The sequence below is a fragment of the Peromyscus maniculatus genome, chromosome 7, assembly GCF_049852395.1.
Source record: "Peromyscus maniculatus bairdii isolate BWxNUB_F1_BW_parent chromosome 7, HU_Pman_BW_mat_3.1, whole genome shotgun sequence".
NCBI lineage: Eukaryota > Metazoa > Chordata > Mammalia > Rodentia > Cricetidae > Peromyscus > Peromyscus maniculatus.
This window is the reverse complement of record NC_134858.1, coordinates 38774291-38796645: the sequence shown is the minus strand read 5'-3', so window position 1 is coordinate 38796645 and position 22355 is coordinate 38774291. Positions and strand designations below refer to the sequence as shown.

Below are 22355 nucleotides of genomic sequence, written 5' to 3'. Positions count from 1 at the left end.
TCTTCTCCATTATCTTTTTTGAGCTTGAATTGTTTGAAGAGCATTTACAGACACCCGTCCTTCCATGGCTTACTGTGTACATAAACATCTCTGATAAGTAAAGACGTTTTCCTATTTGGTCACATTTAAGAAAACTAAGATGGGCTAAATACCTCTCAGTGGCTATTTGCTCAGTTGTCTGGGATTGCTAATGATGATGGCTTCAGGGTTCAGTCGTTGTACAACTACACCCTAGGCTGGATTTACACATTGCGTTGTGACAAGCCCTCTCCGCTATTTTATTTACTTGGCTTTGATCATATTGAAAATTTGGGGGAAAAATGAATTGTGTGTGTCTGTGTGTGCGCGCATGCTTGGATAGTCATACGTAAGTGGTGCATGCATGTCACAGCATGTGTGGAGGTCAGAAGACAAGCTCTGGAGCTGGCCCTCGCCTTTCACCTTGTTAGAAGCGGGGTCTCCTTGTTGTTCACCAGGCTAGCTGGCCCATGAGCTTCCTGGGATTCTCTTGTCTCCACCTCCTAAGCTGCTGTAGGAGTGCCGGGATTGCAGAAGTGTGCTACTGTGTCCAGCTGAGTTTGGGGGATCTGAACTGAGAGCTGTATATTTACATGTCAAGTGCTTTTCCCCACAGCGCCATCTCCTCAGCCCTGGTAGATGTGTATCTAAGTGTACAAAAGCAGTTTTCGTCAGCGCTGTCTCACGTCCTGGATTTGTTCCGTTGAACTGAATGTCACTGAGAGGTTGTGCTGAGTAAGGATGCATGTGGTATCTGATGGCCACTGTTGGTGGTGCTAAGTGTGGGCAAGGGAGTGGCTCGTTGCTCTCCATGAAGTTGCATTTCCCCCAGCAGTGAATGGTTAGTTTGTGGGGTGATATCTTTAGACCACATGGGCATCCTAGTCCCCTGAGATTTCACACGGTGATTTTAGCATCCAGTGATGATCCTTGTCTGATTTGATTATCCCAGTGGCGATTACAGAAGGATAACACTATACATTCTGTTGTTACTTTTTAATGATATTAGGGGATGTACCAATATAAGAAAAAAAATCTTTCTTCCCCTCCTTCCCTTCTTCCCTCCCCTCTTCCTTCTCTCCCCTTTCTGTCTCTGTCTCTCTGTCTCTCAGCATTGGTAGAGATACATGCCATACTGTTATTCACTATGTCACGTTACCAACATCTTTCTCTTCTGTGTTAAAATTGTCCTAAATTTGGCTGTTCACAGTCCTATCAGCTAGTTCCTGTGTCTTTTTTTTGGGGGGGGCAGGTGGGCATATTGGAGATTGAACCCACCACCGAGTGACACCCCAGTTCTTGTATTCTTTTTAGGCGACAGAATTTGTCCCTAACACTTAACTTATCTTTCTGGCACAGCCATAAACTTACTCTGAGGTGACCAGGTGGTCATTTCCTCTTAGTGGAGTGCTGGTTATGGTCACTAATGATGTGTGTGGAAACTGAGGCCTGCCTTCCAGGAATGTAACCTCAAGCCTCCTCTTGCTTGCATTGGGCAGGTACAGCACCAATGAAGGGGAGACCTGGAAGACATTTGTCTTCTCCGAGAAGCCTGTGTTTGTGTATGGTCTTCTCACAGAACCCGGAGAGAAAAGTACCGTCTTCACCATCTTTGGCTCCAATAAGGAGAATGTCCACAGCTGGCTCATCCTGCAGGTCAATGCCACTGATGCCTTGGGTAAGCCATTCATTGCCTCCTGGGCTCTGGTCACAGACGTAATGACTGACTGTTGGGAGCATACAGAGCAGCAGCGTAGATACGGTGTCTTCGGTTTGTGATTCACCAGGGGTGTTGTGCCCAAGTGAGTGAGCGAAAGACGCTGGGCACAGGTGCTTGCTGGTTTATTCAATTCTAAGGGACTGTTCATGATTCTCTGTGTCTTGATTTCCTTGTGTAGTACCTGGCATGTAGTATGTCTAAATATATATATCTGCTAAAAGTGTGGATGGATAGATGGAAATGAGTTTTCCAAACTAGAGGACCTATCCAGTGGGTATGTCTATATTAGCTCTCTATCAGGGAAAAGGCAGAAAACATTATTTTGGCTTGTGGTTTTGGTCCATAGTTCCTTGACATTTTCACTTAGGATGTGCTAGGAGAAGTCTTCTTATCTCACAGTGTCTGGAAGCAAAGAAAGAGAGAGGAGAGGAGAGGAGAGGCTGGGATGCCAATGCATTCGTTAAGATCACACTCCTGATGACCTTACTTCTCTCCTCTAGGCTCATTTCCTAAAAGCCCCACCACTTACCCATAGTGCCACGGGCCAGGGTCTTCAGGAGCATTCATGATGCACAAATAGTACTGGTTTGATTCAGGGTCTTTTGAAGGCTGTCTGGGGTCCAGTTAGATCGGCTGGTGCCCATGAGATCCTTAGGCAGGGAGGACTGATGGACGGATGCTCTTTCATATTGCCTCATCGACCTCTGCCCTTCCTCACCTCTACTTAGCTGATATTACTCTAGCTGTCCAGAAAGCCTTCTGTGTCTTCTTCCTGCTGTTCAGCCTCGGCCTCAGGATCTAGCCCCTGTGCTGATAGCATCTCAGTCAGAAGATGCCTCTCTTCCTGATGCTCCGACATAAACGTATCCATCACATCTAGAGTTATATATCTGCACCTGCAATCATGTACCATGTTCCATCACCTAGTTATAAGGCTCTTCAAAACACGGACTTCTCCTGTGCACATTTTTATTTCACCCACCGAGTTTCTTTATTGCCTTACAGACGGTAGGGTTTTTAATAATTCCTTGCTAATTTGAATGGCAATGTATTGACAGGTATGCATCAGCTTTGGGTAATATTTAACCTGACACACGTATAAAAAAGATATGAGGCACCAATCTAGACATAAGCATAGAACTCCCATAGGCACACGACTGACATTTTAAATGGATGTGGGCTGGCGGAGTAAGTGTGAAGTTATCTTGTCATTCCCAGTCTGTCTACATAAAGATCTGTACCATCAAGCATGGCAAACACATTCTTCAGTGCTCGCAGCCCATGCTACCAGATGCGCCTTCATCCTAAGGAAGCAGGATGGGCCAGCAGTACCCCTACATCACCTATCCGAGTGTCCCTTTCCCTAGGAGAGAGCTCGGCCCCACCCTCACCCCAGTACCTATTTATAAACTTGGCTAAGTATTGGTGTATTCCAGAATCCCAGGACTGAGGTCGAGGCGTGGGGATCAGGAGTCTGCAGTTTACCCAGACTCTCTCGATAGAGCCTCTCTTTAATAAAGCATGCAAGTAAGCCGGCAAGCCACCCCAGACTCTGGGCCGGTGAGATGGTTCGGCAGGTAAACGTGCTTGCTGTGCAGGCCTGGGGAACTGAGTTCGATCCTGGGAGCCCGTGGAAAGGTGGAAGGAGAGATCTGACCCCACAGAGTTGTCCTCTGACCTCCACATGTACACCAGGGCACACATACACAGAATGAATAAGTTTAAAATAATCCCCAGAACACACCACACACACACACACACACACACACACACACACACACACACACACACACACACACACACATACACACTGCACAAATCAACCAAAATAAATAGCAATCACCCATCCCCCTCTCAAGTGCCTCAAATGTTATGGTTCACAAGTTTGGATAGTGTCAAATGTGACTCACATCTTCACAGCTTTCTCAGGAGCACCTCGGTGATAGTGGTGTTGCCTTAACTCGGGGCTACTGCCCCCCCTCAGCACACGGAAACTAGAAATGGGTAGCTTTGAGCTCTGCACTTGCTGGGTGGCCACAGAGACACCAGAAGTGGAGGTCTGAGCGGTGGGGAGACGGGAATCCCTGCACAGCCTAGATCTGATGCTATGCTCTACCCTTTTCTCTTCTCAGGGGTTCCCTGCACCGAAAACGACTACAAGCTGTGGTCCCCCTCTGATGAGCGGGGAAATGAGTGTTTGCTGGGACACAAGACAGTTTTCAAAAGGAGGACGCCCCACGCAACGTGCTTTAATGGGGAAGACTTTGACCGGCCAGTGGTCGTGTCCAACTGCTCCTGTACCCGGGAGGACTATGAATGGTTTGTTCCTCCTCCGTGGCCGGGACCTTGAGTTGTGCCGTCTCTGCTCTGCAGTGAGAGGCTAAAGGAGGGAGAGCGTGCTCTCTTTCTCTGAGGGAGGGAATAGCATTCACTGAGCATGCTTTCCGAGCCAGGAACTGTGTGAGGCACTTCTTGCTTACGTTGTCTTCTAATTATACAGCCGTGCAGTTCTGTAGAGGTGTGGCTTCCCAAACCTTCAGTCATTTCTATAGGGACTCTTAGTCAGGGTTTGTTTCTAGGAGGATCCCTAAAGGGAATACACTGAAAGACCTGTTTTGGGGAACTTGTTTTCTATATAGATCTCCTTATCTGAAATGGGGTGGTGGTGGTGGTGTTTGTATGTATCATTTTTGCCTCATTTATTATTGCTTGAGGACATTCTCCGAGGCATGTCTGGGAATTGTTAAATGGAGGTGACATCTGCACGAGTCACTGTGACAGGTGACTGTCACGTTAGCGCGAGAGTAACCGCCTTCAGTGTGGAAGGAAAGAGAAGGCTGTGATTTGCAGCAGGAAAATCGGGATTTCTGGAGATGTTGAGCTGGGCTTCAGGGAAGCATCAGGCTATGTGGACAGGGCAGCATCAGGCCATGCAGCAGCAGTGTGGTGAGGTGGGGGAAGAGAGCGCCTGTGATTGTCAGTCTGTTTCGGATGACTGGGTCGGGTGTGTGGAGGTGGCGCCAGGGAGTGGAGATGAGGTGGGAAGGATGACAGGCAGCGGGGGGAAGTGGGGGCCCTGCAGGAGAGGGACCTCATTCTGTAGGCAGGAGGGGCCTCGAAGGCCTCTGGAGAGAGTTGCGCTGAGCAGAGCTTTGCTGTAGATGGTTCTTGCTGTTGAGTGCACAGTATCCAATCCCTTCTGTCAGGTGCAGCTAGAGCGTGGGCTTTCCGCCTACTCCCGGTGTTTGTTTCCATGGTGGTGGAGGCACTAACTACGTTTTACCTTTGGCGTCACTGTACTTGGCCAGCCAAAGCCAGAGCCCTCTGGTATGTGCTAGACCAGAGGTTGGAAGAGGGCCCCATGATGAATGTTCTAGACTTTGTAAGCCATATGGTTCCACGGATGCTACTCAGCTGTGCTTCTGGTAGTGCCTAAAGAGGAAAGAAAGACATCCCTGATGAAGGGCTCTGGTTGTGATCCAGAAAACCCTGGTTTCGTTAAAAACAGCCAACTGGATTTGGCCAAGAACATGTGGGTCTTGATAAAATACAAATGCTGCCCCAGGGGTTCAAGCAGGCTCCAGGTGCTAGACCCTACTCCTTTGCGTTCACTCTTATTTCAGGTTTCAACAGGGGTGCCACCTGCATCTGGAATCCGTAGGGTGTTTTGGAGCTAGCCTCCTCCAGACACGAAGGGTGACTGTACCAAGAAATGAAATTAAGACTAAGTAAAAAGTTACTTGAGGAAATCAAGCAAAGTCTTTGCTTTCCTCCCTGCTGACGGCTGTTTTGCTTTTTGAAAAAGAAATATCAAAGTTCTCCCCCGCAAAACAAGCCAAAGCTCAGTCTTCCAGGAAGACTGGCTAGGCTGCTGCTGCTTTGCCAGAACTTGCTTGGTACTTATGTCTGCTGGGTACTAAGTCTTTATTATAGACCAGGAAAACCACCTCTCTGCCCCTTGTGGCACTGCAGAAATGCTGAAGGGCCCATTGATGTCAGGCCTCCCTCTGTTTGCTGTGGCTCCCAGAAAGGGGCCATTCTGGTCATATGACTGGAGAATATTCTATGGATTGGACATTGAGAGAGGAAATGGTCTCAAGACACCATGAGAGATGAGATGAGGACATGCCAGCTGTGGTGCTACCTGTCCATGGGTTGAGCCACTGGTGGGCCATTGTGTTTGCAAAGCCAGGTGAATTCTGGTAGCCCTTTCAGATCATAGTGGGACACCAAACTATTGGTGGACATGTTCTCTGATTTCAAGAGTGGTTTCTTTGACATCTTTTTATTTCTCCACATTGCCAGGACACGCAGCTTTCAAATTCTTAAGTGCAACCCTTAGTAAGCAATAGAGTTCATGTTGTAATCCATTGTCCACACATATGTGTATATGCAGATCCATGTTTGCTACACATGTAATTAAAACCATTTTTATGGGACAGTTACTTTAAAACATGCGATGGTTTTTGCAGTCTTTTATTATTTGTGGGAAAGTAGGAAGACATTGTGACCAGCAGACCAGGAAACCTGCCTCCCAACTGGGTGCCTTGCTAGGGAGGCAAACAAGCAATGCCCTAATACTCCAGCTCAGGTCCTCATAGAGTAGCCATTCGGTAACAAATGGGTGGACTGAAAGAGAGAGAGAGTGATAAAAATCACTGCCCTTGGAGCGATTCTCCACAGACCACTAAGTGTGGATTTACAATGCAGACTACTTTGCCCTGTAATTTGGTTGTACTTTTAATCTAGGAAATATTTAATTAGTGTTGATGAACTCAACATTGACTATGTTGGGAAATGAAGTTTTTGGGGTCAAGCTCGTGAGCATAATTCCTATGATGTAAAGAACCAGTAGCTTGAATCAAGCCTTGGAAAACACAGTACAGCCTTACTCTCCAAGTTGGGAGTATAGACTGGAGAAGCCATGGAAATGGTGGAAGACTTAGAATTCAGCTAGCATTTGCCTGCTTCACCCACCAGGCTGTGAGTTTGGCTGATGTGGTCTCCAGATCACAGGATGAATTAAACTGTCATCTCCCAAAGTTCAGGGTGAGACATCCAGGTGATTTAGACAGTATGGGAACAGGGTCTTAAGTGACATGGAATTCTTAGTCACAATGATTTTTAAGTCTAGGAAGTTATAGATCACTTCCCTGGCATGGACAAGGTCCTGAGTTTGATCCCCAGCACTTCAAAAAAAAATTTTTTAAAGGTTTTTCTTTTTAAATTCTTTTAATTCTCCCAGTGAACCAAGGAGGAAGTATTGAGGTCTTTAAATATTGGCTAATCTACTGTGTGTGTGTGTGTGTGTGTGTGTGTGTGTGTGTGTGTGTGTGTGTGTGTGTGTGTTTGTGGTGTGCACCTGTCATGGCACATATGTGGGAAGTCAGAAGACAACTTCTGGAAGCTGGTTCTCTCCTACCTTGGTTCCGAGGCAGAGTCTCTTGGCTCTGCTCAGGGTATGCCCGGCTGGCTAGCCCCAAGCTTGTAGCCAATTCTCCTGGCTCCTCCCTTCTTGGAGTAGGAGTGCTGGGATTACAGACAGGCACCACTGCGGCCTGCATTTTACACGGCGCCCCGCTTGTGTTCAGGGGCTTTTATTGCCGTCACCCTGTCTCCATTTTATTTATCTATTTGGAAATACAGTCTTGTATTCCAGACTGGCTTCAAGTCTACTTCAAACCAACTTCTGATTGTCTTGCCTCTACTTCCCAGGTTTGTACCCTCACATCTAGGGCTGGTATTGAACTCAAGGCCTTGTGTGTGCTAGGCAAGCACTCTACCAACAGAGCTATGGCTTCAGTCCCACTGTTGTTCCCTTTTAACCAAGAACAAACAGGCCCTGAGTCTGGATAGGCAGCTGAAAGTAGATGAGATTTTCCTTCGGCATGATGGCTTGCATCCTTTTTGTCTGCTTAGGCTATGTAGCAGTGGCTCTTTGGATGGGGCTCTTATAGACTTTTTTTTTATGCAGATGTAGCTTAGTATAACAAAGTGGATGTTCTTTAAAGTGCCTGTTGAGTAGCCCATATAATGTAAGTACTAGATGGAGTGTAGAGGTGGCAGGGTTGGTTCTGAAGTGCCTGAAGGGTATGTATCCATGGCCTAAATGAACTCCACTTGCCTTTTCAGTGACTTTGGCTTCAAGATGAGTGAAGATCTCTCCTTAGAGGTTTGTGTTCCAGACCCTGAGTTTTCTGGGAAGCCCTACAGTCCTCCTATGCCTTGTCCCGTGGGTTCTACATACAGAAGAACGAGAGGGTATGTACCACACAGTTGGCTGAGCCAGGCTCTCAAGGGCCTGCCAGGGAAAGGAGGGGGCTTTGAGGGCCACATGACTCTGTCCACACCCTAAATTCTCAAACCCCAAGTTACAGACTGCAGGTGGCTGGTCAACTTTGTAAACTAATGGTGTTTGCAGAGTCTCCTATTCCCAGTGAGAGAACACAGTCTGCAAGCTTTCCTCAGCATCCTCAGCTGGGGAAACATCTTCAGAGGCATTTATAGAAGAGAGATATTTTTAAGTGTTTCCCCAAGCAGTGCATTAAATTGTGTGGGTCTGCCCACTCTAAATAATTACAAGCAAAACTGACTCAGAGCAACTAAACACCATCCATCTAACTTTGTGGTTCATGGCCAGGAGTATGCGCTCAATTGGGGGACTTCCATGACCCATATGTAGCCTCTGTGTTTCTGACTTCTTGCTTTGGTGGTGGGGGTAACAGCTATCGGAAGATTTCTGGGGACACCTGCAGTGGAGGAGATGTCGAAGCGCGGCTGGAAGGGGAGCTGGTCCCCTGTCCCCTGGCAGGTAAGACGGGCAGCCTCTTCCCTTTGCCTTCTTGAGCGCTGGTTGGGTCATTCTGGTCTCATCCACCTAGGCATGTGGCTCTTCTTAGAATTCAAGCATCATGGGAGCGCCTTCCCTAAGCTTCACGTGAAACGCATGTGTAGTCTCCCACCTTGAAAGAGGGGAACATTTGGTGGCAGGTCAGGTTTTTTTGGGGTAATCTGTTTAGTGTCTGTTGTATGTTGAACACTGGGAATTGGGGAGCAGTCACAGGCCTTGGTGTGTCTTTTAGTTTGTCGAAGTTGAATGTAAAGAGATTGAAGCTCCTTCTAAGCTAGCTAAGTGGTCTATTTTAATTTTATAACAAATCTTAGTTTTATTAGAATTTTCTACATTTCAATTCCTTTGTCCCTGGGTTGACAGTTGAATCCTCTCTGCAGCCCAGTGACACAGAGGTCACTGGCTCCATTGAAAACTACTGCATGTGTGACTAAGAGGAAGCAAGCAGGTTGAGAGGAAAAGATGTTCCTAGAGTCATGTATCCAGTCATTGACAGTGGTAAGATTCAAACCTGAAGGTCCAGGATCCAAATGGTATCTAAGTGTTAGTCATATTTCCCATGGTCACTGTGCCTGAAGGTTATAAAGATACAGGTGTATTTCAAACACATTTTAAGATGTTTTGTGGTGAAGTAACATGAGCTATTTATAATATAGACACACAATTTGATACATTAAAAAGGAGATTGGGCTGGGGACATGGCTCAGTGGACAAGAGCACTTGCTATATCGGCATGAGGACCTGGGTTCAAGTTCCCTAAATAAAAGCCAGGCATGATTGTATGTGTACTTGCAAGCTCAGTGTTGTAGACGGGTGGAAACAGGAGGCTTGCTGGAGACCAGCTTAGTTCCAGGCTGAGTAAGAGATTCTGTTTAGGGAGTAAGGCTTCGAGGGATGGAACGGGGTATGTGATATTCAGCTGGGCACATAAACACATGCTTATGTGCACCACACAGACGCATACATGCACATACACAGACAGACATACAGACAGACAGACAGACACACACACACACACACACACACACACACACACACACACACACACACACACACACACACAGGAAATAAAAGGGGATTGCTTGCCCTCTTTTCTTCCTTCACTGTTTCCAAGTCTTATTCACTCAGGGCTTCCTTACTCCCTCAGAGGCTCCATCAGGCTCCTCCTTGTCAGTGAGGTCAGGTGAGTGGCTCTGGCTTTCGTCAGCAGCGCTGTTATGATGGAAGCGCCATGGGCACCCAGTGAATCATGCCACGGACACGCCATCTTCCTTCCACAGGCCGGCAGGGCAGGGCAGCCTCTTGCCAGCTTCCTGCTCCTCGGCTTGCCCTGATGTTTTCATGCTAGGCTCATTAGTCCTGTAATTTAATCTTCCATCATTACCAGGGTAATTAGCATACCTCACCGTGGAGACGTAAAAAGAACCACTAATTCAGCAGATTCCTACAAATGAGCAGATAATATTCGAGCGTTTCCTTGACGAGCCGCTGTGCCGAGGGCTTGGGTGAGGAGGCTTTGAGTGGTCCCTCTTAAGGGCCTGGAGTACATGGTTTTGTCATCAACACTTCCAAGGATCATTCAGCAAGGGACACACTTGTTTGTTTAAAGCCATCAGGGTTGGCAAGAAAGCTATTTTCTCTACCCAGAGAAGAGGAGGGAGCCAGGGATAAAGTAAAAAAGTCTCATTTTAGGGTAGGTCATTCCCGAAATACAAGCAAGGACATACTCAGAGGGGAAAAAAAAAAGATGTTTTCTAGGCCTAATGGGAGCCATAACATCTTCGCAAAGATGAGGTAGTGTGTGCATCTGGAAGGATTTTTAAAATGCAGCAATTTTTCTTCTTTATGATTACGGGGACAGTGGATGTTTCTAGGCTGTGCTTATGTGTGGCTGCGCCAGCCAAAGCTGCTATTCCATTTCGGGGTTAGGACTCGTCACGTGTGAAACACTCCACTGTGTGTTACTCCAGGCCTGCCTGCATCCTAAGCGAATTCTTTCGGTCTTTGGCCATGCCGAAAGGGCACCGGTTTCTTAGAAGAAGCGGAGGAGCAGTGAGGGTTCTGGGTGATGGAGAGATGTGGGTTGGAAATCTCAGGGCTGGGCATGTGGCTTTCGTCTTGTGACCCACGTCCTCCTGCCCCCTTCTTGGAATGAATGTCAGCCAAAAGGAGGCATTAGTTACCATGTGGCGGTGCCTTGGGTATTTTTGAGGCAAAGTGAAAATAAAGAAAAAGAGGCCAGTGTACCTTATTCAATATCTAGATCGATATATTTGTTATCTAAAACTTTTGGGGGGGGGCTGTGTTAGGGATCAGCTGAGAACTTTCCACATACTAAACAAGTGCTCTGCCTACCCTCACTTAGTGGATTTATGTTTTCACTGGGTAATCAATATTGAAGTTTTTTTTTAAAGTCACATTGATTTGTGTGTGTGTGTGTGTGTGTGTGTGTGTGTGTGAGGTGGAGAGGGGGGTTGTGTCCCCGAGTGGGTGAGTCGAGGTCAGAGGACATGTCCCAGGAGTTGGTTCTCTTCTTCCTCTGTGTAGGCTCCTGGGGATCGAACACAGGTCACTAGGCTTGGCAGCAGGTACCTTTACCTGCTGAGCCATCTTGCCGGCCCAATATTGAGGCTTTGACAAAGCAGGTGATTCTACGGGTGTGTGAGTTCAGTGAGCTAACAGGATGAGAGAAAGACAAGGAGGGAGACAACCGATTCAAGCGTGTAGCCGAGAAGCCATGTCCGCATCTTGGTCCCACATGTAGCCTAGCATCAGTGGATGCTTTGAATTTGTTTTGTTTTTCTAAAGAGATATTTTTATTATTGGTCTATCTGGAGAGATGACAAGAGTAACAAATATTTGGACAGGCTCAGACTCAAGAAACCGCATCTGGGTGCTGTCCTTGGTTTTGCTCAAGGACCCACACGGGCCGGGCTTCTTCTCATCCCTTCTTCTGAGTGGCATGCTGGTGGTTCCTCTGGGGTTTACCCCAGTGTTTTATTCTCCCCAGCACCTCTAGATTGGGTTTTCAAACAAATCGACTTGCTACACAAGGTATTACAAAGGATGCGGGTGAAGAGCCAGCTGGCAGAGCTGTGTAAGATGCTGAGGGTGAGGGGTGGCTGAAGGGCACTGACTAGCTTGCACGTGCTTCCTGGTCTTGCCACCCTCAGGCATCTCACTGTGTTCAGCTCTCCAGGGGTTCCATGTGTGCTCTCCATAGGGATGCTCCTTGCTCTGCACTCCCGTGGAAGAGTCCTGGTGACTTCTGGGCTATGTTCTAAGTAGAAAAGGAGGGTATTGGACCTTCAGTACTGATCGTCTGACAGTAGCTAACACTCTGAAGCACATTGTTCCTCTATCTGCCTTAAAAAAGAATCATCGTGAGGATCTACACCATTAAAGGCAGCATGGGGTAAAGGCTAAAACACAGACTCTGCGTCCAGACTGCTTGCCTCCTAGCTGTGTGTCCTTGGGTGAATTAGTACTTATTCTTCAATCTCCTGGGTGTTTTGAGGATTAAACGATGCCTGGTACATAGTAAGTACATTGTGCAAGCATTTGCTGAGCAGGAACAGAACCTTTTGTAATTACTCTGTAGAACATTTTGTAATCATTCCCGAACAAATGCATTATTGCTTTGGAAACTAAACAGGTCGACCTAAAGCATAACAGGCCATTGTGAATAGTATGTATGAGTGAACAAATCGGGTGGGGAACTTGGTTAGAAGGCTTTAGTGGTTACCACGTCGTCGTCGCCAAAGATAATGGTGCTCCGTGGCTGGCAGATGGTATGATATGGACTGACCCGTCTGTCACTTATGTTGATGAGTGTGACCAAAGACTGTTAGGCAGAGCTTGGAAATAGGGATGCTGAAATATTTTGTTGTTGCTGTTTTTGCATTGTAGCAAAACAACTGTTAAAGAAATGCAGTCACTGGGTTGGAAGTGTGATTTTGTTCTGTGTCCTGAGTCCAGATTCCTAAGTTCTTGCACTTGATCTATCCTTGTGACAATGAGGTTGGGGTTTGTATGTGAGAAGGACGTAGGCCAGGCCTGCTAGGCAGTCTCCAGCATCCCGGGCTATCACGGTTGCTTTGTGTCTGCAGAAGAGAACGAGTTCATCCTCTACGCCGTGCGGAAGTCCATCTACCGCTATGACCTGGCCTCGGGAGCCACGGAGCAGCTGCCTCTCTCAGGGCTGCGGGCAGCTGTGGCCCTGGACTTTGACTATGAACACAACTGCCTGTACTGGTCTGACCTGGCGCTGGACACTATCCAGGTGAGTCTGTCAGCCCTTGGTTAAGTCCTGAGGCTATTGGTTCTGACTGCCTAGTCCTGACAGGCTTCAAGAGAGGCTTAAGTAGGTGAGCAGCGAGAGGTTTGTACATGGTAAACCCATTCCTGGGTTGCTACACGAAACTGCAGTTTTCTGTCATAATTTTCTTTCACTGCATGGCTCTGCCTCTATGAGAGTGATGAAGGATGCCCTCAATCAGCATCCTTGACCGCTCACTCTTCCTGCTGGGAAGGTTCCGGGGCCAGTGATGTGGGACTGTCAGTTGCCGGCTTTAGCATCCTCCCCTCCAAGACAAAGTGCAGTGACACTCCAGTTATCTTCGGTTCATGTAACAACCCACTCCAGGTCTCCTGAACTCAGACAAGAACCAGGAAGGAGTGGGGCGTGGTGGGAGGCTAGGGTGGGAGATTGGCTTCAGCCCAGAGACTCAGGGGAGATACAGCTCAGTGCTTAAGTGTTTGCCTAGTGTACACAAGATCCCAGGCTCAATTTTCAGGACCACAAAATAAAACAACTACACCTCTCTCTCTCTCTCTCTGAAGGATATAGGTATTAAAGATCTCTTGGTAGGCCAGACACTTGGCCATAGACTCATATGCACAAATATATGCCTTTTAAAGATTTATTTTTTTATTTCACTTTATGTGTAGGGGTGTTTTGTCTGCATGTATGTCTGTGCACCATTGCATGCGTGGTTCCAGGGAAGGCCAGGTGAAGGAGCCCCTGGAACCCTGGTTACAGACTCTTGGCTAGCGGTCATGTGCATGCTGAGAACTGGAATTTCTTCTGTAAGAGCAGGAAGCACTTTAAACTGCTGAACCATCTCTCCATCCCCAAATGAACCTGAGACTGTAGCTCAGTGGTAGATCACTTACCTAGCAAGCAGACCATAGGCTCATAAAAGGCAAAAAGAGAGCTATATTCTTTTGACTCATTGCCACCCTGGTTCCCAAGTCCTGACCTAATGTAATTTTTACATTATGAGGGTTGAGGTTAGGGAAGACCACTGAGTGTAATTGTCCCAACAATGATACCTGATGTCCAAGAGCCTTGCAAAGGATAAAAGACTGTAAAAGGAGACAGGAAAATTAGAAAGTAGCGGAAGTCTGTTTCCCATTTACTTTAAAAGCAGCAGATTCCTTTGTCTCAGTGAAAAGATCATTATTCCGAGACAGGCCATAGTTTAGTAATCTGTGTTTACAATAATAGCAGGCAGTGATAGAAACGATTAAATTCTGCCTGTCATTATGTTTAAAGCAGGGTCCTGAAGATTCTCTTACCTCACCCAGCTTCTTCTATCTGCAAATTTCCTCCTATAAAACCTCGTGCCCTTGGCAAACCTGCTAGCTGACGGCAGGGTTACTGTCCATGGGGCTGACTGGCTGGCCTGAGCCAGCTGCGGAGTTCACAGTGTTGATTACCGCTTTCTCTCCCCAGCGCCTCTGCTTGAATGGGAGCACGGGGCAAGAGGTGATCATCAATTCCGGCCTGGAGACTGTGGAGGCTTTGGCCTTCGAACCCCTCAGCCAATTACTCTACTGGGTGGATGCCGGCTTTAAAAAGATCGAGGTACAAGCATTCCTATGCTCTTCATTAAGCAAACAAGTGGAGGAGCTGGGCTCTGAGCCAGATCTGACACAGAGAGAAAGCAGTGTGTCACGGAACTCTGGAAATTCCCCAGAGCCTAAGCTTACTGCACCTCTGAAGAGATGAAAGGGGGTCCTCGCGTGAGGACACAAAGCCCGAGGTGCCATTTAAGATACATGAGAGTTTGTATTTTGGCTAGCAGAAGCATCATATAATAGCAGTAGTGATGATGATTTCAAAATGTTGCCATCATCATAACAATAACAAAGTCCATTATTTTCTAAAGCAACAATGACTCCGTCATTATCTCTGTCATTATTGATCTCTACCTATCTATTACTTAGCCGCCCAGAAACCTGTTCCACCTTGCATAGCCTCGGTTACGTGAGGGTGATGAAGGGCCTGTAAACTGCCCAGAGTAGTGTGTTGAGGAATCATATGTGCGCCCTGCCCGGCAGGTTCCTGCTGAGGCCCTGGAATACTGGCCCAGCAGCTCTTTGTAGTGGCACCCACCGCAGGGAGGTGTCACGTGCAGGTTAAAGGAGAAAAACCAAGTAGGGAGACACAGAGGGCTAAGTGACATGGTGAGAAGGAGACCCATGGTGAGAGGCTGCCCTGGATTATTCATGTGTCAACCTGCCCGCTCTGGGATATGCAGTAAGGGGCTTCCCGAAACTTACTTTTCTTAATGGTGAGAGTGAAATTCTTCATTTACTTGGCTGTTGAATGAATGCTCCTTGGTGCAGGTTATGCATCAGGCCTGGTCTTAAAGTCTGATGCTGCAGTGAGCAGGGGGTGGGGGGGGACACCCACATTCTTTCCGGTTGGCTTTCAGTTTAACGGAGCGGGTATGATGGTGCATACCTGTAATCCCAGCTGAGATAGGAGGATCAAGATTTTGAGGCCAGCCTGGGCTACATAGTAATGGCCAACCCGAGATACACAGAGATCTTGTCTTAAAACAGCTGGACACCCCTGAAAACCACACAAACAAACCAGCTTAGTGGAAGAAGCAAAGTGATGAGGAGATGCAGAAACCTGTCCTGATGACGGGTTCTGCTTAGAACATGAGTCATGTGACTGTGTGGTCAGGGAGGGGATGGTGTGAAGAGAGGAGAAGTGAATGGGGAAGCTCCCACCCCCCCCACCCCCCCACCCCCGAGCTGAACCTGATGCTGGAGGGGAGTCTCTTCTATACACTGGCAGAAGAATTAATATCGAGTAGTGAGGGTGGTTGGGTACAGCCAGCCCTCCAAATCTGTAGTTTCACATTCATGAATTGGAAATACTCAAAAAAAAAAAAAAAAAAAAAAGCAAGACCAAAATGGTACTGAGTGTGTGAGTGTACAGGCTTCTTTCCTCGTCATCCATTCCGGAACAACTCAGTCACACCTATTTACTTAGCACCAGCACTGCTGTGGGAACTATAAATGGTCTAGGGACGGTTTAAAGTGTGCAGGAAAATGTGGGGGGTGGTGTTGTTGCAAGTACTGAAGAACGATGTATATGGGGCTTCACGGACTTGGAAGGAGCACATCATTTACCTTTGTGCAAGTTGTCCTCCCCGGGGGTTGGGGTCACACACAGTTCTAGCCTCCCCTTCAGCCCACGTGAAGTTTTTCTTAGCCAGGGATATGATCTGTGTCTTTGGGAATCAAGGCAGGCTTCCCAGCGGTTCTAGAATGGTACTCAGGCACAGAATTGAGTGTGGAGGTATGTCTGTAGATGGGGCACAGAGGGGGTGTGCAGGGTGTGTCTGTAGACAGGGCACAGAGGGGGTGTGCAGGGTGTGTCCGTAGGCGGGGCTCGATGGGGGGCTTTTGCGACTTGGGCTTTGTAAGGGACTCAGATTGCTCTCTCTCCCCCACCCACCTCTGTTTCGTCAGGTAGCCAATCCAGATGGTGACTTCCGGCTGACAATCATCAATTCTTCTGTGCTTGATCGGCCCAGGGCTCTAGTCCTTGTGCCCCAAGAGGGGTAAGTGTGTCCCCTCTGGGAAGTCAGTGTTGTGCTCACTGCTACAACAGATGCTCATGAATGTGCAAACTGGGGCAAAATTTCGGCTTCTCAAGATCATGGTGGAAGTAACCGGTTGACTGAGGCTTTTGAAGCCATAGCTTGGTGGTTGTGGTCTGCTAACTCCATGTGGATTTGATTAGCAAGCACCCACCTCTCCTAAGGGCTGCGGATGTGTCCCGTCTGTGTGGTGTTTCTACAGGAAAGGTAATGTTGAAGAACGTCTTTGTAAACCAGGCAGGCCACTGATACATTGTGAGGATTTTTTTTTTTTAATTTTGAGTTTCATGCATCTCACAAACATTTAATCAATCAGTCTTTCTCACACACCCGACTCCCAGCACGTGAGTGTTTTCTTATTTAAATTTAATATGCACTCGGGGTATGTATGACTGCCTTTTATTAGCTCCTTAATCACAGGAAACATGGCTAAGAAGGAGATGCTGTGTTAACTTTCTCTCGGTATACTTACGATTGAGAATTTACACTATTTTTAACAGTAGAGTCTAAAAGAAATGCATGGGCTTGGTTAAAGTTATTAAGAGAGAGCAGGAGATCTTGAAAGGAAACTCCTGTCTGCTCCATTCTCATTCTTCCCCCTTCAATCTCCTCCTCCGTCCCAGGGATGCAGTCACATCACTATGACATAACAGTCACCGTTAGTCATACATAATAGCCGCTGTTAAGTTTTTCCTTGTATTAGTCCGAGTAGCTTCTATTGGTGTTCATTCATGATCTTTAAATAAAGCTAGCGCCCCTTAGTGACCCACACAACACATCACATCAGATAGAATCAGGGTACTTGTATTTCCTGCCTGTCAAAGGACGTGCGGATCGGACAACGATAGTTTATCAGAGCACATGTAGTATTTTAGTTTACTCTCTGTTGCTGGGACTAAAAACACGAATCAGAACTAACCTGGTGGGAGGAAGGAGTTTATTTTGCTTATAGTCCGTCACGGAGGGAAGCCATGGCAGGAACTGAAGCAGAGACCCTACTTTCTGGTTTGCCCTCTGTGCCTTTCTCAGCCTGCTTTCTTATATAACCCAGGACCACCTGCCCAGGGCTGGCACTGCCCACAGTGGTCTGGACCCTCCTGCATCCATCATCAATCGAGATGATCCCCACAGACACGCCCACAGGCCAGTCTGATGGAGGCAGTTCCTCAATTGCGGTGGCTTTTTCTGGGGTGACTAGTTTGTGTCATAGACGGACACTAGCTAGCACATACAAATATGTAGGTTTCAAGGTACTTTGTATGCAACATTTTAGGGGCATTGCAATAGGTATATTCTGTTGTGTAATACTACATCACACTTCCTCTACCAATTAGCATTTAGATACATATATGTCCATTTCTTTGTATTGTATTAGAATAATGTGATTATGGATGGACTTCAAGAGATGAATTTTTGAGTTAAGTTCAACTATTTTAGATTTCTGAATGAAATCTCAAATGGTGTAATGATGGATCACAGTAATACGATCTGAGGTTGATTTTTCTAATGATAATTCTACTACCTCACGGAAATAGAATCAAGACTCTGCTGTGTCATTCTGATGGGACCATGTGACCCCTCTATTGACTAGGGTGATGTTCTGGACCGACTGGGGAGACTTGAAGCCTGGGATTTACCGGAGCAACATGGATGGCTCTGATGCCTACCGCCTTGTGTCGGAGGATGTCAAGTGGCCCAACGGCATCTCTGTGGACGGCCAGTGGATCTACTGGACAGACGCATACCTGGACTGTATCGAGCGCATCACTTTCAGTGGCCAGCAGCGTTCAGTCATCCTGGACAATCTCCCACACCCTTATGCCATTGCTGTCTTTAAGGTGAATCCTTTGTGCCCTGTCATGTGCCCATGTGCTGTAGTCTGCCAGGGTAGGGGAAGACAGTGGTGAGGTGCAGATCTGGGGCCTGTTGGGCTTCTGCAGAGAGTCCATGTAATGTCTTGGAAAGTGACTCTTCTGTCCGCACTAACTTGTCTCCAGCCTTCATGGATGGATGCTAGGCTTCTACCACTGCTCACGTTTTTCAAAAGGGTGAGAGTTCAGGTTCCTTCCTATGAGTGTTGCTTTCTTTTCACTACTGGCGGCCATGTTTCAGTTATGTGTCTTCCTCTCTTGCTTCACTCTCTGCTGACTGAAGATGAGCTGTGTACCACCTACATTACCTTCCGGTTGTCCTCACCTTGGGGAGCAAATGCTTCTGTGCAGCATGGGAAAACATATTTCAAAACCGAGGCACCTCACTGTGGTCCAGCTAAACATGCCCTGGATAGTCTCTTCTAGGCCATTATTTTTCCCCAGTGGGCGGTTGGTGAGATGTCAATAAAGCCTTTGACAGTTGGACTTAAGTGAAATTTTGACCAGGCCTATTATTCAGTAATTATCTGTAGTGCTCACAGAGTGGTGGTGTAGAGTAGCCCTTTTCCTTGTAAAGTCTCCTGAGAGAAGGACCACTGATGTGGTGATATTTTATTTGTGCTTTAATAAAGTTTACCTGGAGATCAGAGGAAATAGCAAGCCTTTTTACGTAAACATAGAAGTCAGGCAGTGGTAGCACATGCCTTTATTCCAATCACTTAACAGGCAGGGTTTCTCTGTGTTGTTTTGGTGCCTGTCCTGGATCTCGCTCTGTAGACCAGGCTGGTTTCGAACTCACAGAGATCCGCCTGGCTCTGCCTCCCAAGTGCTGGGATTAAAGGCGTGCGCCACCACCGCCCGGCTCCCTTTTCTCTTTGCAGAGTAGATTCAATGATCTACCCTTTATTCTGTCACACTGAACTAGACTAACAGGCAAAGGTTTTCTCTTTAGAATGAAATCTACTGGGATGACTGGTCGCAGCTTAGCATCTTCAGAGCTTCGAAATACAGCGGATCCCAGATGGAGATTCTAGCAAGCCAGCTCACCGGCCTGATGGACATGAAGATTTTCTACAAAGGGAAAAATTCTGGTGAGGCAGTCTCCTCTTCGATCTCCCCCCGACTTGGTCTCCAGAAAGGGGCTGCATGTGGGCAATCTCAGCTCAGTGCAAGATCTGGCAGTTTGCCTCTCTGTTGTCACGACAACATGCACATTATTTAATTTCTTCCTAATGACATCTTAATTCCTTTTCTAATGATACACAAACAGCTGGAAGACAGCATGTTCTGCCTGCCTGGAGTGCTGGTGCTCGGTGGGTGACTACACCCCTTTCCTGCCCTCGGCTCCTCACTGATGGGTGGTAGGGGCTTCTGGTTGCAGCTGTGAGAGGGCCAGCATGTGCTTAATCCCTGTTTGACACATTCACAAGGAGGGGTGCCTACTGGGTGCTCAGATGCGTGCTGGCCCAGATGCTTGACTGCCCACTGAACATACCTACCTCTGTGGCCATGCTTTGTGTGGCTGTGTTTGTTTTCGTTCATAGCGCCACCTTGAACGTCTAAACCTCAGGAAATGAATGTCTTATCTTCTCTCCTCAGTGTTTTACCAGTGCATAAGCACTTAGTAGGTGCTCAGTTCTCATTTGTGGAAAGAAGGGATGAGCAGAGAGGGAACAGCTTCCGTTTTCATTTTACTTATTTTTATCTAGAGACAAATTCTCACATCGCAGCTCAGGCTAGCCTGAAACTCACTATGGAGCCCGGGCTGGCCATCCCCCTGCCTCAGCCTTCTAACTGCTGGAATTACAGGCATGAACTGTCATGTCTGCTTCTTTCTGTTGTTTTCTTCTTGAGACAGAGTCTTGTTGCACAAATCTTAAAAGGTCTTCTTAATATAAACACACCCAGAGCCAGGTATGGGGGTGAATGCTGGAAGATCAGAAAAGCAGAACAAGCCACAGCTACCTCACCTCTCCAGTTCCTCGGCTGATCCTGTTTCCTCAGACTGGAAACCTCTGAGTCCTCACCTGAATAGATCTCAGCTGAACTGATGCTCAAAAGCCTAAAAGCTTAACCAGGCTCTAGTTCCTGGTCTTCACACCTTACATACCTTTCTGCTTTCTGCCATTACTTCCTGGGATTAAAGGCATGAGTCACCATGCCTGGCTGTTTCCAGTGTGGCTTTGAACTCACAGAGATCCGAGTGGATCTCTGCCTCCAGAAGGCTAGGATTAAAGGTGTGAGTGCCACCATTTTCTGGCCTCTATGTCTGTCTAGTGGCTGTTCTGTTCTCTGACCCCAGATAAGTTTATTAGGGTATATGATATATTGGGGAACACATTATCACCACAGAGTCTCATTATGTCACCTGGGTTTTCCTGGAACTCTCAATCCTCCTGCCTCAGCTTACTGAGAACGGGGTTTCCAGGTATGCACCACAGCCTCCTGGCTGTGCTTCTTCTTTTAGAATTATTGGCTCAGGGTTGCAGAACCTCCCACCAGGCTTTGCCAGGCTGGTCCTGCAGGCTGAGATTGAGATTGTGGAAGCTTCCGTTCTTCCTTGGCTGCCTTCCTGCTTATCTTGAAGGAGACTCCTGATTCTCCAGGAGAAAGTTGAGGCTTTGCCAGGAATAGTCCCTTTAAGCTTGCCTTCGCTATCTCCACAGGATTAAGTAGCTTCCCGGGTCTGCTGACTTGCCTCTATTGACACGCTACTGGGTTCCCTGTTTTGAACTATAGGGTTGATAGATACTGTTTTGTGCTTCTTGGCTCGCCACATGAGGAGAAAATTGACAAGGAAAATAATAGTTATAGATAACCACTGTTATCTCTTGGGAACTAAGGAAGATTGCATGAGAACTCCCTTCAAAGACTATGAAGCATTGTACAAATATAAGTCAGTATTGTTTATGTGGCTTCACGACTGGTGAGGGGTTGCTATTATGGTCTGTGGTTTGTAGAGCAAAGAAAGAAATCATAGATATCAATTAGTCTTTCCAAAAGTTCTCACCAGTGTGAGAGCTGTCGCTAAATGGAGAAGCCACCGTTTTCTTTTCATTTCTTTTTTTTTTTTTCTCCTTTTTAGTTTTTCAGTGTTCTGAGGCAGGATATTATACAGCTCTAGCTAATCTTGAGAGACATCTGATTTAAAGCAGGATGAGCTGATGAGGCCCTGCTTACCAGCCTCAGTGCCATTCTCTCTAGGCCTGTGATGACAGACACCACCCGCCTCTGTTCCACTTTGCAAGCCACAGATTGTTCTGTAAGGAGCCACCTAGTCCAGCATGGTTCCATTTTTCTGAGTGCTCACAGCCTGCTGGGTGTGTACCCAGCAGTTTCTACGGCACCGTTCAGTGAAGTTGAGGGTCTCAGGTTCTCCACTTCCCATCTTGGCTGCCTGGTAGCCCAGCAACCCAAGCACAGCTAAGGGGCAGTCACATCCAGCCCTGCCTGGGGAGCAGTGGGAGTCTGAACCCCTGTACTGAACCCTGGCTGGGTCTCAGCATAGGTATCATTTTCCCTTCATGTCCTAAAGAGTGACTGTCACTTAAACTAGCTGGAGAAGCATAATTCAAGGGGCTGGGCTAATGTCTATACCTGAGGAAGGTCTGGTTTGAAAGAGAGGTGCTTGTGGGAAGGACACAGACAGGGATGTAAGATCAGTTGTGACTGTCACTTTGACCTGGGGGCACTTAATGTATCTCTTTGCTCTCCATTTGGGATTCTCTCTCTCTCTCTCTCTCTCTCTCTCTCTCTCTCTCTCTTGGTTTTTTCGAGACAGGGTTTCTCTGTGTAGCTTTGCGCCTTTCCTGGAGCTTACTTGGTAGCCCAGGCTGGCCTCGAACTCACAGAGATCCACCTGCCTCTGCCTCCCGAGTGCTGGGATTAAAGGCGTGTGCCACCAACGCCCGGCCGGGATTCTCTTATATCATTCCTTAATACTGAGCAAGACTTTTCCAGGGCCAAAATTTCAAGCTCCCAGCTTTTCAAAG

General features: G+C 47.3%; 1 protein-coding gene across 1 annotated transcript in view; it reads left to right on the top strand.

The window, feature by feature from the left end:
* The window catches only part of Sorl1 (sortilin related receptor 1), a 171488-nt gene that overhangs the window by 79994 nt on the left and 69139 nt on the right, over positions 1-22355 (top strand). The window contains exons 13-21 of the mRNA XM_006981235.4: positions 1518-1696; positions 3871-4057; positions 7871-7999; positions 8464-8549; positions 12698-12870; positions 14326-14457; positions 16362-16453; positions 18084-18330; positions 19316-19454. Coding sequence (XP_006981297.3) covers positions 1518-1696; positions 3871-4057; positions 7871-7999; positions 8464-8549; positions 12698-12870; positions 14326-14457; positions 16362-16453; positions 18084-18330; positions 19316-19454 — 1364 coding nt within the window. The remainder of the gene's footprint in view (positions 1-1517; positions 1697-3870; positions 4058-7870; positions 8000-8463; positions 8550-12697; positions 12871-14325; positions 14458-16361; positions 16454-18083; positions 18331-19315; positions 19455-22355) is intronic.